The sequence below is a fragment of the Dunckerocampus dactyliophorus genome, chromosome 1 (assembly GCF_027744805.1).
Source record: "Dunckerocampus dactyliophorus isolate RoL2022-P2 chromosome 1, RoL_Ddac_1.1, whole genome shotgun sequence".
Lineage (NCBI taxonomy): Eukaryota > Metazoa > Chordata > Actinopteri > Syngnathiformes > Syngnathidae > Dunckerocampus > Dunckerocampus dactyliophorus.
This window is the reverse complement of record NC_072819.1, coordinates 45,314,636-45,330,057: the sequence shown is the minus strand read 5'-3', so window position 1 is coordinate 45,330,057 and position 15,422 is coordinate 45,314,636. Positions and strand designations below refer to the sequence as shown.

At 40.3% G+C, this 15,422-nt stretch overlaps 1 protein-coding gene across 2 annotated transcripts; it reads left to right on the top strand.

The window, feature by feature from the left end:
* The first annotated feature begins 89 nt into the window (after window positions 1–89).
* ccdc22 (coiled-coil domain containing 22) lies at window positions 90–14,317 on the top strand. Of its 2 annotated transcripts, XM_054769752.1 has the most exons (16): window positions 90–484; window positions 693–870; window positions 1,077–1,209; window positions 2,386–2,492; window positions 3,766–3,850; window positions 4,997–5,166; window positions 5,307–5,522; window positions 5,616–5,771; window positions 6,069–6,188; window positions 6,265–6,381; window positions 6,449–6,550; window positions 8,233–8,340; window positions 8,658–8,753; window positions 9,674–9,733; window positions 9,823–9,897; window positions 10,918–14,317. In XM_054769752.1, exons 1-16 carry the CDS (start codon window positions 435–437, stop codon window positions 11,029–11,031), a joined length of 1,887 nt encoding a protein of 628 aa, XP_054625727.1. In that variant the 5' UTR covers window positions 90–434; the 3' UTR covers window positions 11,032–14,317. The 2 variants fall into 2 exon arrangements, with proteins under 2 accessions (XP_054625727.1, XP_054625737.1); XM_054769762.1 differs by lacking the exons at window positions 9,674–9,733; window positions 9,823–9,897; window positions 10,918–14,317 and having other exon boundaries at window positions 8,575–8,722.
* Window positions 14,318–15,422: the final 1,105 nt, after the last annotated feature.

Genomic DNA, 15,422 nt, shown 5'->3' with positions numbered 1-15,422 from the left:
GGGAAATGTAGTACGTATGATTCTTTGTGCATTGAGTTGATAAATAATGGAGACTTCAATTCCCACAAACCCTGTTGTTAATTTTTTTTCATTATTTTAGCACTTTTACACTCAAGGAGCCACTCACTTGTCATTTTCCCACCTCTGCCGTCGGATAAAACCGTTCGCTTCAATCTGTGGCCAGACCGGACACATCAACGACATTTTTTATGAATAATGCGCCGCGTTTGACTCGGAGAAAAGGATGGGTTCATTGCAGTCGAGCTTGTACCTTGCTAGCTAACGAGTAGCTAAACGCTAGCCGATTGACGCTTGCTCCCCTGTCGTTTGACTACCATGGAAAAGCCGCACTTGTGCTAACTGGCTGCAAAGTCAATAGGCTGCACGCTTTAGATGCATTGCTACAATCCTGCACGTTGACTGAAACACCCGCGATGGAAGAAGTTGACAAGATCTTAATTCACGCCTTAAAACAAGTCGGAACGTAAGTATTTGCAGATATGATGTTTGTTTACTTTTGGAACATTCTTGTTGGACAAAATGTATTTGACTCAAGTTTGTGACTCGAGTTAGCTAAACTATGCTTATCCGCAAAAGACCATCATATGATCCAACACGCGGGTGTAAGAATGTCAGCTTGCAGTAAAAAAGAAAAAAAGCACATTCCAATACATTTGTTCTGCCTCTTGCAGGGAGCTGAGTGAGGAGATTGACAGCGTCAAAAGTTTCACTAGCGAGCTGATAGTGGAGGCGGTAGTGAGATGTATCCGGGTTATCGATCCCGGTCTTGGCAGCGCATTGCCAACCACCCTCCCTCCCGGCATGTCTGCCCGCTTCAGAGTGGGCATGAGCCTGGCACAGGCCTGTCAGGTAAGGCACCCCGGAATCTGCTTTGCTTTAAAGTTAGTGAGACAAAGTGGACCATTTGTAGCAACATAGATTAGATCTGTCCTGTGCACTTGCTGATTTCAAAAGATTAAGGCTCTGGGAAAAATGCATCGCCATCCGCAAAACTATATTCAATCCGTATCACAAACTGTTGCCAGGTAGTTTCTAACCTGTGTGTTTGTTTGCAGGACATCGGTTACAAAGGTGAGATAGGTTATCAAACCTTCCTGTACAGCAGCGAGACAGAGATTCGCTCCCTGCTCATGTTCCTTGTGGAGAAACTGCCTAGAGAAAGTGCAGAGGCCTCTGACCAGCCAACAGGTAATCACACCAGCGCTTTTAAAAAGGCCATTTAATGTACTATTGCAGGGGTGTCCAAAGTGCGGCCCGGGGGCCATTTGTGATTTTTATCAGCCCGCAGCACAGTCTAAAAATGTAATTTAACAAGGATTAATAAAAAAAAAAAAAAAAAAAAAAAAACAACAGTAGCAAAAATGGGAAAATCAATCAAAAGTCAAAATATTAAGAGAAGACTTGTAATCTAGCAAGGAAAAAAAGCCATAATGGAAAGGAAAAATGTCATTTTAGTAAAATGAAGTTGAAATATTAAAGTTTTTTTTTTTTTTAAGTGAAAACAATGAATAAAGTTGTAATTTTTGGAAACTTAGGTTGGGGGCAAATTTATAACATGAGAATCAAGTGAAAATATTAGGAGAAGAAAATATACAAGAAGAAAGTTGAAATATTTGGAAAATTATACCAAAAAAAAACAACAGCGGAAATGGAAAACAACTGAAATTAGTATAGTCAAAATATTAAGAGAAAAAAATTGTTTTCTAATTGGGAAAAAGTTGCAATTTCATGAGAATAAACTTGTAATACGAGGAAAAATATCATTTTAGTAAATGGTGAAATAAACAAAAAATATTTAAATACTCAAAAATATTATGAGAATAAAGTTATAATTATGAGAAGAAAATTTACAAAAGGAAAATTTGGAAAATAAAAAAAAAACAGCACAAATGGGGGAAAAACAGCTGTAATTTTACAGGAATAAAGTCAAAATATTAAGAAAAAAGGAAGAATCGAATGAAGAACAAAAGTCGCAATTTTAAAGAATAAACTCGTATTATTATGGAAAAAATGTCATTTTTAGTAGCATTTTACCTATATTACAAAGGTGAAATGCAGTTTTTTTTGTTGAGCTACATATAGCTTCTTAGCATATCTCTATGTGTTGGTTTACAAAATATCAAAGTGGCCCTTGCATCCTTCCATTTTTCAGTCTGTGGCCCTCACTGGAAAAAGTTTGAACACCCCTGTACTAGTGCATCATCAGGAATCAGAGTACCAGTAGTACAATAGCTTGTGGTTTGTGTTACACTGATATGCAGTTCAATCTTAATGTAGTGTTTGCTCACACCAACAGCATTTTGGCTACTCGTCCACACTGACTTCGTTTGGAGAACTCAGCAAATTTTCTTCTCTTCTTTGTAGGCAAATCCGCAGTCCTTCAGAGAGCCATTGCTTCTGCCATTAAAGCCCAGCTGGTTGCACCCTGGCTCCCTCCAAACTGCAGGCTGCCACTGCATGGTGAAACACAAGTAAACTCTTAAAAGTTGCACTTTGTTGTTGAGGGAGTGCTTAAATTTACATTTTCCACCGTTGGATCTTAAAGAGGTTCCAAGTAGAGCTTAAAAATGCAAAAAGAAAAAAATGGTTAAGCAATTAATTGGAAACAACTATTAGTGAAATAGGCTGTTCGTCAGCTGATCAAAAGTTTAAAACCGCAGCCAAAGTCTTTGCAAAAATACCTCTCTTTGGAAGGTGGTCGTATTGTTGAGCTGCATAAGCAAGGCCTCTTGCAGCGCCGTTGCTGCGGAGGTTGGACGCAGTGTGACAGTCATTTGAAATTTCTTCAAAGATCCTGAGGGTGATGAAACAAAAAGTCAAGTGGTAGACCAAAAAAAAAAATGTCATCGGCCCTGAGCCGGAGGATCCCATTTGCTGTCCGTCAAGACAATCCTCGGCCCAAATGAAGGTTGTTACCGGTGCCAAGTGCAGTCCAATAACCATCAGATGGCATGTGCGAGAGATAGGTTTGAAGAACAAAAGATGTCTTCACACCACAAAAGCACTAAACATGGAACATAGAAAGGTGGAAGAAAGTTTTATTCTCTGATGTAACCTTCACAATCATGATGGCTTCCAACGGTACTGGCTAGACAAAGAGATCCCTGCTGAGATGTTTTCCACACGGCACAGTGGACGGGGTGCCATCATGATGTGGGTTTACAAAAGTTTACAAAAATGGGCATTGGTTCCAGACAGTGGATGGTATCCGTGTACCATCTTCACCACCTGGTGAAACATTCTTACTCGCCTCCTGGAAACACTGGCATCAAGCATGCCCAAACCAATTTTTGAGGGTATTAACAAAAACGGCGCAGCTACTCATTATTTTTTAGTTATGGTCTTCAACTTTTGATCAGATGATGAGCAGCCTATTTCAATTTAATGGATGTTTGCAATAAAATGCTTACTTACTTTTTGTCTCACTCCCTTTTTTTCTTTTTTTTTCATTTTGAAGCTCTACTTTGAACCTCCATAAGATCCAATGGTGAAAAATTTAAATTCTTGGAAATTTTCAACTGTCTTTTAACTTTTGATCAGGATGTACAAGTATGTGCTGGGGGAGGGAATGTTCACACACTTCTTCACTATACTTGCTACTGTACAGTGTTTCAGGACTGTCACAGCATCAAAGACGTCAAATGTCATACATTTCAAGCATATGTGCTCATGGCATTTAAATGGAGAACTGGAATGACTTGCATGAAATGTTTTCATTCTCATGTGAGATTGTTCTCTCCATAGACTTCAGGAGCATTGTACAGCTTCCATAGCCAACACCTCAGTTTACCCCACTGTGTTAGAGATCCACGAAAGAAACCACAGAAAGGTAGGTAGAAGTCGTTACTACGGTTTGATCAACATCTAAACCAGGGGTCGCCAACCTGTCGATTGCGAGCTACTACTCCATCTTTGGAACTTTGCCGGTCGATAGCTCATAAGAGTTACATTTTTTTGGCAGTACGATGCTATAGCTATTCATTTACGAACGTAAGGGATTTTGGTTATTGTGAAGAAAACCATGGTTGCTAGATATCACCTCTTAAATTAAACTCTTATGAGCTATATTTGTTATCATTATATTTGCTCAAGCAAATGTGCCTTTAGTTGTACCAGGCATTAAAGTGGATCAATAAGCTGAAGAAACAAGGGTGGTCTATTCATTTTTTCCATGACTATATGTCTGTGTCAAAAAATGCATTTGGGAAAAAAAAATGGAAGCTCTGGCATGTATGGTGGTTGAATCCCTTACTTATTTAGATCAGTACACCGGAGTATACAGCGTTCCCTTGTTTATCGTGGGGGATAGGTTCCCAAAATAGCCCGCAATAAGTGAAATCCCCTAAGTACCCAACTTTTTTTTTTTTTTTTTCAATTATTATACAGTATATGTTTTAAGGCTGTAGTACCCCTCACCATACACTTTATACACTTTTCTCAGACAGGCATTAACATTTTCTCACATTTCTCTCTTGTTTAAACACTCAGTGAGTGTTTTGTTTAAACATATTGCTCCTGTCGTCATATTTTACTCCTCGTCCTCCATGAACCGAAGAACTTGCAACCATACAGTGTTCAGAGTCGCATGTGTTTAGCTTCTTTTGTTTCTTCTATTGTTTACAGTAATGGCGGTTAGCAAGCAGCTCACACGGTTAGCAAGTTTGTTAGCCATGACTACAACAAGAGACGGCACGAAGGAGTGATTGACAGTGGTGTACAGCCAATCAGGATGCGGAAGACAAGACACCGCCGCCTCTTTCTAAAGCACAGAACTACAACACTCACAATGCAGTTCTTAATGGGCCAGGCTCAGCCTGTAACAGTATTCATACTCTGTTTAAAATTGCACTAAAACAAAAAATCAGCAAAACAGCGGGTCAGCGAAAGGTGAACCGCAATAGAGCGAGGGAACACTGTGCTGTATATTTATAGTAAAGTAATGGCAGTTGAACTGAAATGTGTGCTATGATTTCAGAGGTAAATGACTACCAGCGGGATTTTCTCCGTCCTGTAACTGCTCAGCTCTCTCATAATGCCTCTGTGGTGGCGTCCATACTGGAGCAGCACACAGCTGAGCTCAGTGCTGCACAGGAATGGGACAATGAGTGGAACAGCCAGGGACTTCTGTCACGTCTTACACCGCAGGTATGCTGTATGTAGCAATATATAAATGTTGATTCCACATGCACTCCATCAAAGCTGTTGTGTGCTTTGAATTTATTCCAATGTCTTTTCATATGCCCCGAATGGCTGTAAATGTTGAACTGTTTACTCCTTGTACACAGGACTACAGGGCCCGAAAACGGACTCGCCTGCGTAAACGGATCGAGGAGCAGTTGCGCTCTGCTGCCCTTCCTTCTGCGGAAAGCGCCTTTGGTGCTCTTGGCTCCACCTCAGATTTGTCTGACATGTTGCAAGCCTTTAAAGGCTCCGCCTCTTCTGACCACATCCTAACAAAGGGCTCGCACTTTACCCACTCCAAGAAGTTTGCTTTTACACAGGTGCATATGTCTCCTGTTGCAGAATGAGTCCAAATGAATGTGTCTGTACTCTATTAATCATTTATGTACATGTGCATGTGTGTGCGTGATCAGGAAGTAGAAACAGTGGCGTCGGCTGTGCGGCAGACAGATAACCATCAAAGTCAGCAGGAGGAGCTGGCTTCTCTGCAGCAGCAATTTCAGCAACTGTGCATTGATGTGGACCAACTAACCACCGAACTGAAGCACACGAGTGTCACAAATGCCCAGGTAGCACACAACCCACACACCCTCTTGCCTAAATTGAATCTATAGTCCTTATCAACAAATCTGTTTCTATTGTAAGGACATCATCCATCCTGTACTGTTATTTTCCCGAACTTTGTCTATAAATAGCTTGTATATGATACAGACTCAGCCATAATCCTGGTACTTTATCATGCATGTTCATCTTTTAAAAACTTGTCTGTGCTGTCTACGTATTTAAACCCGGGATCATTACTTGAGGCTTTTTTGCGTTACGAAGATATTTGACTGAGTTCAAATATCCAGCTCTCATCTGTGTAGGTTCTTGATGAGATGAAGCAGCGAGAGCTGCACAACAGTGAGGAGGAGGAAAAGATACAGGTGAAGAAGAAAACCATTGACTTGTTGCCAGATGCTGAGAACAACTTATTGAAGCTTCAGGTGGGTTGTTGAGTGTGGGTTGCCATATCTTCAAATGAAGCTGAGCTTCCATGTTTATCTCGGTCTTTCTCTGCAGGGTCTCGTGGAGGCCGGTGCCAAGCGGGTGGTGAACCTGGCTTCTCAGTGGGAGAAACATCGCGCTCCACTCATCGACGAACACCGTAGACTGAGAGAAATCTGCAGTAACCAGGATGTAATTATGCAGAGAAAATAAGTCAGTTTTTATGTTTTACTTGGTAATTGACGCACATTTTTCTCAGATGGAATCTTCCAGAAAGCTGTCTGAAATCAAGGTTTTACATGACAAAATCCGTGTGTCAACAGAGGAGGCCAAGAAGAAGGAGGAAATATACAAACAGCTGGTAAAAAAAATAACATTCTATGGCAGTTTACTTAATTTCACCCTGCGACTACTGGTTATGTGTCAAATAACCCCCGTTACAATTAGGTGTTATGTGAAATAAGATGTTTAAGCTATATGAGGCACAGTGTGAAAATGTTAGAGTACAGTATCCACTTTTTTGACTGTAAATGACACTTGTTACCACCGGAGGCAGTGGCACACATTTTGTCACACCCGCCGGATTTGTTCAACGGCGTATGATGGCCACAAAAAATCGGACATTTCGAGAATAAAGTTGTAAATTTACGGGGGGGAAAATTGTAAAGTACGAGTCATATTTTACCTATTTTATATTCCATCCATCTTCTATGCCGCTTATCCACACTAGGGTCGCGGGTATGCTGGAGCTTATCCCAGCTGACTTTGGCCGAGAGGCGGTGTACACCCTGGACTGGTTGCCAGCCAATCGCAGGGCACATATAGACGACCATTCACACTCACATTCACACCTATGGACAATTAAGAGTCGCCAATTAAGCCAACATGCATGTTTTTGAAATGTGGGAGGAAACCGGAGTACCCGGAGAAAACCCATGCACGGGGAGAACATGCAAACACAGAGATGCCCAATGGAGATTTGAACCCAGATCTTCCCGATCTCCTGACTGTGTGGCCACCGTGCGACCCAAAGTCGGAACCTTACAAGAAAAAAAAATCTGTAAGTTTAGGAGGTTTTTTCGTCGCAAATTTACAAGACAAGTCGTAACTTTATGAGGAAAAAAGTTGTAATATTAAGACGTGTCAGAGGGAAAATAGAGCATTGCTCTTCAGGAAGGAAGGAAACCTTCTTCTTGCTTCAAGCAAGCTTTTATTTCTAATGTGTCAGCAAAACAAAGCAGTTGAGCACAAACAGATTAGCATGTCTTGCCCTCTCACGTCCGCCTTCCTTACCTCACCCCCTACACATGCCCAAGGCCAAAGGTCACATAAGTTCCCCCTTTCATAGCTGTCTAAGGCAATGCCTGTTTTTTCTCGTATATTTTTTTTTCTTGTGAATTTTCGACTTTATTGTCGTAAATTTCTGACTTTATTCTGGAAATCTCAGATTATTTTAATACTATGTCGTAACAGGCATTGAGAAAGGGGGGACTTATGTGACCTTTTGACTTGGGCAAAGGTAGTGTTCCGACTTTTTTTTCTTGTAAATTTCCGACTTTTTTTCTCGTAAATTTCCGACTTTATTCTTGAAATCTCAGATTTGTTTTTTTTTTTCCCAATGTGTCCCTAATACTGTACTCCGTCGTAGATTTGAAATACTAGTGAGAACCTGTAATATTAAGTTATCTGTACAAATCATTCTATGAGTTGCTGGCACCAGCATCATTCAAGCATGAATAAAGACACTATCAGACCGATCTGCCACACTTGAACAAATTTAAATAGCAGAGCCCCTTCTGACTATGACCTTTTTTTGAAATTTCAAGTCAGTCCAATTTGTGAAGTTTGGGTTTTACCAACAGCGCCACAATGTGGTGTATTTGTCAGAAGAAGTAAGAGCACATGCAACACAGTAGGTGTGCATGTTGTGCCAAAATTGTACCCTTCGGGAGTAGGAAGAGTTACGACATAGGGTGGCCTAGTTTTTTCACATGACCGAGTGCACATTTCTATTAACGTTGTGTTTGTTGTCCTTCACTCTAGGTATCAGAGTTAGAAAATCTTCCCAAGGATGTGTCTCGGGCAGCATACACACAGAGGATTCTGGAGATTGTGAGCAACATCAAGAAACAGAAGGAAGAAATTACCAAGGTAAGATTTGAAATAGGACCAGCATGAATATACATGAACAAATGGAAGTGTACTAAGAGAAAGTGTCATGTTGTTTGGGACTGAAGTTGAACTTTTTGGCCAAAATTCTAAAAAGACACAACTGGAACTGAACCTTTTTAGTCAAGGTGGAGGGGTTGCGAAAAGCTCCCGAAGCCTGTCTATTGTCTCATGGAACATCCTGCTTGAAAGCTGAAACTGAATTTCATCTTTCAGCACAGCAACACGGAGCATTTGTTGAACTAGTCTAGGAAGGTGCGTATGCTTCTAACAACCTTTTTTGTTTCATTTTTAAACAGATTTTGTCTGACACAAAAGAGTTGCAAAAAGAGATCAACAGCCTCACAGGAAAACTAGACAGGACTTTTGCTGTGACGGATGAGCTCGTCTTTAAGGTCCTTGTGCAATAAGTGCCTTTCTGTTGTGCTTTTGTTAGCCCTAGGTGTTAAGGGGAAGGCCTAAGGGATAGAATTGGAATTGGCCTTAACACATTAAAACTAGGGATGTCCGATAATATCGGCCTACTGCTATTATCGGCCCTATATTGGGATAAAATTGTAATATCGGCCCTATACTGGTATTGTTTTTTTTCCCTATAATGAAAGCCAATATAGCCCTTTCAGTGCCAACGTCACAAAAGTGCAACATTGCTGATTTTGCTGCATCGTTTAGTTAATACTGCGTTCACGAGTCATAGAATAAACACTGAGTCATAGAATAAACACAGCATAATCTGAACAAACCAAGAATATTTGTAGTTCAAAACGCAATTAAGGTGTTTTTACTCACTTTTTTTGTCTCTCCTACGAGGTTATGCTTTTTTCCCCATAGCACTTTATAACATGATATGCAAATGAGATAGATAGATAGATACTTTGTTAATCTCCAAGAGAAATTAACATTTCCAGCAGCTCTGCAAAAATGTCATAATGAACGTAAACGCGTAATTTCTTAATCACAAAGTAAAACAACCAAGGCAAGACATGAGAGATAATAAAAATAACAAAATAGAATAAGAATAAATAAATATGGAATAGATCACATCAAATTTGTAGTATAATAATAATAATAATAATGATAATAAATAATACATAATAAGGTAGTAAGTCCAGTCCTGTCCAGTCCAGTCCTTCCACGACAGGAGATACTGTATTTGATGTTACACATATCTGTGTCGGTGAACAATATAGGTTATCGGCAAAAAAGCCAGTATCGGACATCCCTAATTAAAAGCCTTAACATTCAGTACAAAACTGATTAGTTATCTACTTTGTTGTATGAACATAATTCCGTTTTTTATCCTTATCACTGACAGGACGCCAAAAAAGATGAGTCCGTCCGCAAGTCCTACAAGTATCTGGCTGCCCTGCACGAAGTACAGTAGCTCATTCTGAATATTCTTGATTTCAGTTTATGTCTTTGATTTGCAATATTGTATCTCACCTTCTCCTCACTCTCGTGTAGAACTGCAGTCAGTTGATCCAGACCATTGAGGACACTGGTACAATCCTGAGAGAGATAAGAGATCTAGAAGAGCAGGTAGGATTTGCGGTCTAGTTTTGGGTCATGAGTGCCCAAAGTCTATGAAGTTGTCCAGTAATCCCTCTTTTATGGTGGTTAATTGGGTCCAGACCCGCCCGTGATGCGTGGATTTCCTCGAAGTAGGATTCCGTTTTGTTTTTTGTTTTTTTCTTATAAATCAAATATTTTCCTAGTTAAAGCATAGAAAACCTATTTATGACCTTCTAAATATGGATTTTAACATTATTAGAGCCCTCTAGACATGAAATAACGCCCCTTTACATTAGTGCTACCCAATATGTAGACAATAAGAGAAAATATGACATAATATAGACTCACATGTTAGCATTGGGAGAGTTCCTTGTTCTTTTTTTACTTCCTCTTCCACAGTACTTCCTGCGGTGGCGATTGTCTCATCAATGTAACATTATTGCAGTCCTTCTGAAATAGTGGGGCGGACCCGCGGTGAATTGTCAAGGGGGGCATGAGAGGCAGGGAGGACTAAATATTAGTGCGACTTGCTAACAAGTTGTCATACTCAGCATGCAGTTTGACTCTTGAATATGCTTGTATGCTTCACTGCTCTGGTTTCAGTTTTTAGTTCAGTCTGTACAGTACAAATAAATAAATATTATCAGTGACTACAATAGTATTTCAAATGGGGGGGTTCATTACTGACACCCAGTGAACAGCGTAGAATACTACATATCATGTTTGTGAATGCATCTTCTAAATATTTGTATTTTAGTTCATTTTGCCATTTCAATGCTTGAAAATGCTAAATTTAGGCAAAAAGACTGTTTCAGGGTTGAATACTGAAACACATTTGTGACCGATTTTAGGTCGTATTCAACCCTGAAACAGCGATGATTTGTTAAAATACTGTATTTCTGAAAACCGTGACAGTGTGAAGCTGTGAAATTCGAAACGCGAAGTGGCGAGGGATTACCGTATTCCTTTTTTTTTTTTTTTTTTTTTTTTACTAACAGTGAATTTGTTTGTACATCTATTTACGTATATATTCTATTTTATCAACAGATTGAGACAGAAAATAGTAACAAAACAGTGGCTAACCTGGAGAGGATTCTAGAAGACTACAAGGCCATCAGGCAAGAGAATTCTGCACTTGCTGCCAAGGTTAGAGAGGGCTAACTCTATACTACCTAGCGATGGTCACACTTAAAAACAACTGTTGTTGCTCCTTAAAAAGACTGAAACACATCATGGAAAGAAATCATTGCTGTCCATTAACACCACCTGGGTGCAGCTTTTCTTTACAAAGCCCATCCAATATATGTATCATGGAACCTGAACAAGCATTTAATTATGTAGTATGGATCCTCATGTCTGGTGCCAGAGTTTTCATGTTAAACACATTTCTGTCCACACATGCTCAGAGTACTTATACCCTAAATTAAGCAGCAGTGGACAGCAGATGTTGCCGCCTGACCTGCCTTATTTGTTTAAAGACCATTGGCGATATTGTTTGAATAATTTTTAGACCTTTTTTTTTTTCCACCCATCCTGATCATTTTCAGATTGAGCTACAGCATATTTGAACTGAATGTTGAGTGAATGGCATTTGAATGTGGTAGACTTGATGTCTAGATCTATTATTAAACTATTGTTTGTAAAGTATTTGACTTTAGAAACTTTATTACCAAATCTCAGCCAGACACCGCTTCAGAAACACATGGCAATGTGTTCAGCTGTCATCACACATTATCCTGGTGTACTAACAGTGCAATGTTTATATTTTTGTAAGGTACAGATGGAGCTGTTATGACAACACGGTGATGGAGGTGGAAAGAGTTCTAACATCTGGCTAGCTGAGATTACCAAATAGAGTTAAGGAGCTTTTCCGCCGCTGTGACAACTGAACAGCGATTTAACAACCACATTATGTCAGGTGTTAATCAAAGTACACTCACTTCTATGCATGCAATGTCACCATACCCTTGCCAGTCTAATCTGATCATGTATGCACTCTGCTCAGTCCAACCTTCACTTTAAAAAGGGATCAACTGTAACAGTGGAATACCTGCATGCGTAAAAATGAAGTCAAGTTATCAAAATAGCAAATAATAAATAAGACCACAAAATCAGATGTTAATTTGAATAGCCTGAGTTGTCACTCTTGCCTCAGTCAAATCAAGGGATATAGCTGCAAGAATAGACTGCTGTACGTTGCGGGTGCATGCCTGAGATTGGATGCATTAAGGCTGGGGTATACTTTCCGCTCGAACTAGCCGCGCGGAAGAGAGCCGTGCGGAAATCTGCTCGAGAGACCGTGTGTGACTGCGCGCGGCGCCTGCTCCCAAACTGCAGGGCGCAGTGTATCAAAAACACGCGTCTAGTACTGTACTAAACTAGACCGGAATAAATTTGCCATTGATGGTTGTCTCTGCGCAATACGTACACGGAACGCAATCGGTTCAACTAGGTTGTGCAGAACGCGTCTACATCCGGTCATCCTATTTTTTTGGCAGTCACATGTTAGGCATGCGTAATCTATGCCATCCGTCGATGTGTTTTACGGCAGCAAGCGTCCCTTCTCCAGTTCCAAAAACGCTATTAAGATAGAAAATTGAGAAATAACAACATAATCAATCTGTTTTTGCTTACAGTATATCATATCCATGGTTCATGTGGACAATTCATAAGCCATTTTCTTTGTTCCATAAATTATTTTAACCTTTTTTTTGTCGCCAATGGAAAAAATACAGATGGTATTTCCCCGTTTAGAAAACAACTGAAAAAGCCGAATCCTCTAGATCAGGGGTCACCAACGTGGTGCCCGCGGGCAGCAGGTAGCCCCCCATGACCACATGAGGTTTTCAGTTAATAATGTGAGAACACTATGTATTCTGAAACAAAATGTGAGTTGTGGATACCAGCATTTTGTGAATGTTTTGGTAAAACAAGCATATTTGATCTTTTTGGGTTGAAATAAGGTATGAAAATCATTTCCACAAAAATGAGTAGCTTGTGGCCATTTTCATTTTCTAAAAGTACAGACCCTTTCCAAAAAATTAGAATATCATGGAAAAGTTGTTTAATTTCCATAATTCCATTCAGAAAGTCAAACTTTCATAGATTATAGATTCAGGGCCCACAATTTAAACGATTTCAAGTATTTATTTGTTTATTTTTACATAATTTGGGCTTCCAGCTCATTAAACCCACGAAAACAGGAATTCAAAAAATTAGAATACTGTGAAGAAATCAGCCCAAATTTTGCAGGGCATGAATGTTTTAAACTGAGTGTCACACACTAATCATCTACTAAACTCAAATCACCTGCCCAGGTTTCCCCAGGTGTCATTAAATTGCTTCAGTTTGGTTCAATTGTCTCATTTCGGTTCAATATGGGGAAGACTGCAGACATGACAACTGGCCAGAAGACCATCATTGATACCCTCCATAGGATGGGTAAGCCACAAAAGTTCATAGCTAAGGAGGCTGGTTGTTCACAGAGTGCTGTGTCCAAGCATATCAATGGAAAGTCTAGAGGAAGGGCAAAATGTGGCAGGAGAAGATGCACCAGCAAAAGAGATGACCGTGGGCTTCAGCGGATTATCAAACAGGGAAGATTCAAGAATCTGGCAGAGATCCAGAAAGAGTGGAATGAGGCGGGAGTCACAGCTTCAAAAACCACCACATTCCGACGCATCCGAGAGATGGGCTACAACTGTCGGGTTCCTCAGGTCAAGCCACTCCTGAACCCGAGCCAACGTAGGAAGCATCTCCACTGGGCCAAGGAGAAGGACTGGACTGTTGGCCAGTGGTCCAAGGTCCTCTTTTCCGATGAATGATTTGGGGTGCAATGTCCGGTGCAGGTGTTGGTAAACTCTGCTTTCTTAAATCCAAGGTCACCACAACAGTCTACCAGAATGTTTTAGAGGACTTCATGATTCCTTCTGCTGAGGATCTGTATGGAGATGCAGATTTCATCTTCCAGCAGGACCTGGCCCCTGCCCATACCGCCAGAAGCACCAAAACCTGGTTTGATGCCCATGCCATCACAGTGCTTGACTGGCCAGCCAACTCACCGGACCTAAACCCCATTGAGAACCTATGCGGTATTCTTAAGAGGAAAATGAGGGGCACCAGACCCAACAACAAAGAAGAGCTGACAGCAAGCATCAAGGAAATCTGGGCTTCCATAACTCCCAGGCAATGCCACAGGCTGATTGCTTCAATGCCACGTCGCATCGAGGCAGTGATTAAGGCAAAGAGATTCCCAACCAAGTATTGAAGATTGACATATCGTTTTGAAAGTAACATATTTTGATTGATTTGATGTGAGCCTAATTTCTTTCTTTTTTTTCCTGCAAAAACTGAGAAGTCTGTTTTCGTGGGTTTTATGAGCTGGAAGCCCAAATTACGTAAAAATAAACAAACACTTGAAATCGTTTAAATTGTGGGCCCTGAATCTATAATCTATGAAAGTTTAACTTTTTGAATGGAATTATGGAAATTAAACAACTTTTTCATGATATTCTAATTTTTGGAAAGGGTCTGTAGCTCTCACAAGAAAAAACGTTGGTGACCCCTGCTCTAGATGAATCCATCATTGCACTCTACTTATGGTTGTTTACACTGAAATATAACTGCGTTTTATGTGTTTTATTCTATTTAGTCATGTATGTTAGACGTAACCGGATATGACGTTTACGTCTGCACTACGTGAGTTGCGTAAGTTTTTATGTAGCTCAGTTTTGGTAGATGTCATAAGATGACAGAAACCTCTCCATGCTAACGAAGTATTTTAACAAGAATCACTTATAAAATAACCTAACATATTACATATAGTGTGGTTACTGACCATTTATGTTCATACATTAAAAAAAATAACTACCACAGCACGTGACGTCGCAGAAGCGCTGTCGTAAAACTTAGAGGAAATGACGTAGTGCTTGGGCATGCGCGGGACCGATTGCTTTCCGGGTCCGTATTGCGCAGTGGCAATGCTGTGAGATGTCCACGAGATATCCGTGACCCACACAGAATGCGTCTGGAATTCGTTTTTTCCAGTTGAGAACCATTTATTTTAAAACACTTAGTAACAAATTTGACATGGAATCCCCTCTCGAATGAAAAACCTACTCTACACTAAAACTAATTTAAAGTGTTCCTTATAAATACTACAATACGCAGCCTAGTGCTGTGCTAATGAGGTGCTGAGCCATAGCTGCTTTGTCATGATACGCTAGGCAGCACATATGGTATCTGCTGTGGCGTGCAAAAACAAAAAAAAATCAGTCCGAAAGGCGTCACCCATTTACTGTATTCGTCACCAACTAGATGAATGTGCACAAGTTAAAAAAAAAAATTCCAAAAGTAACACGGCAACAGCGTACACACTCCGTTCAAAGCAGTCAAACACTTTTCTGTCTTTCCAGATCAACTGTTTACCGTTTGCCCGCTTGCTTATATACTCGAGCCTGCAGCGCCATCTACTGCACAAACAGGCCATAAAAACATATTTGGCTTCTATAAGTAAATACCTTTGCTCTCTGTTCAGCACCCCTACAGCCAAA

What these genes read in the sequence shown, in the direction of transcription:
- ccdc22 (XM_054769752.1), top strand. Translation starts at nt 435, where the DNA reads ATGGAAGAAGTTGACAAGATCTTAATTCACGCCTTAAAACAAGTCGGA. An exon ending in TGTCACGTCTTACACCGCAG is followed by an intron (nt 5,167 to 5,306) that starts GTATGCTGTATG and finishes CCTTGTACACAG; the next exon opens with GACTACAGGGCCCGAAAACG. An exon ending in CGAGTGTCACAAATGCCCAG is followed by an intron (nt 5,772 to 6,068) that starts GTAGCACACAAC and finishes TCATCTGTGTAG; the next exon opens with GTTCTTGATGAGATGAAGCA.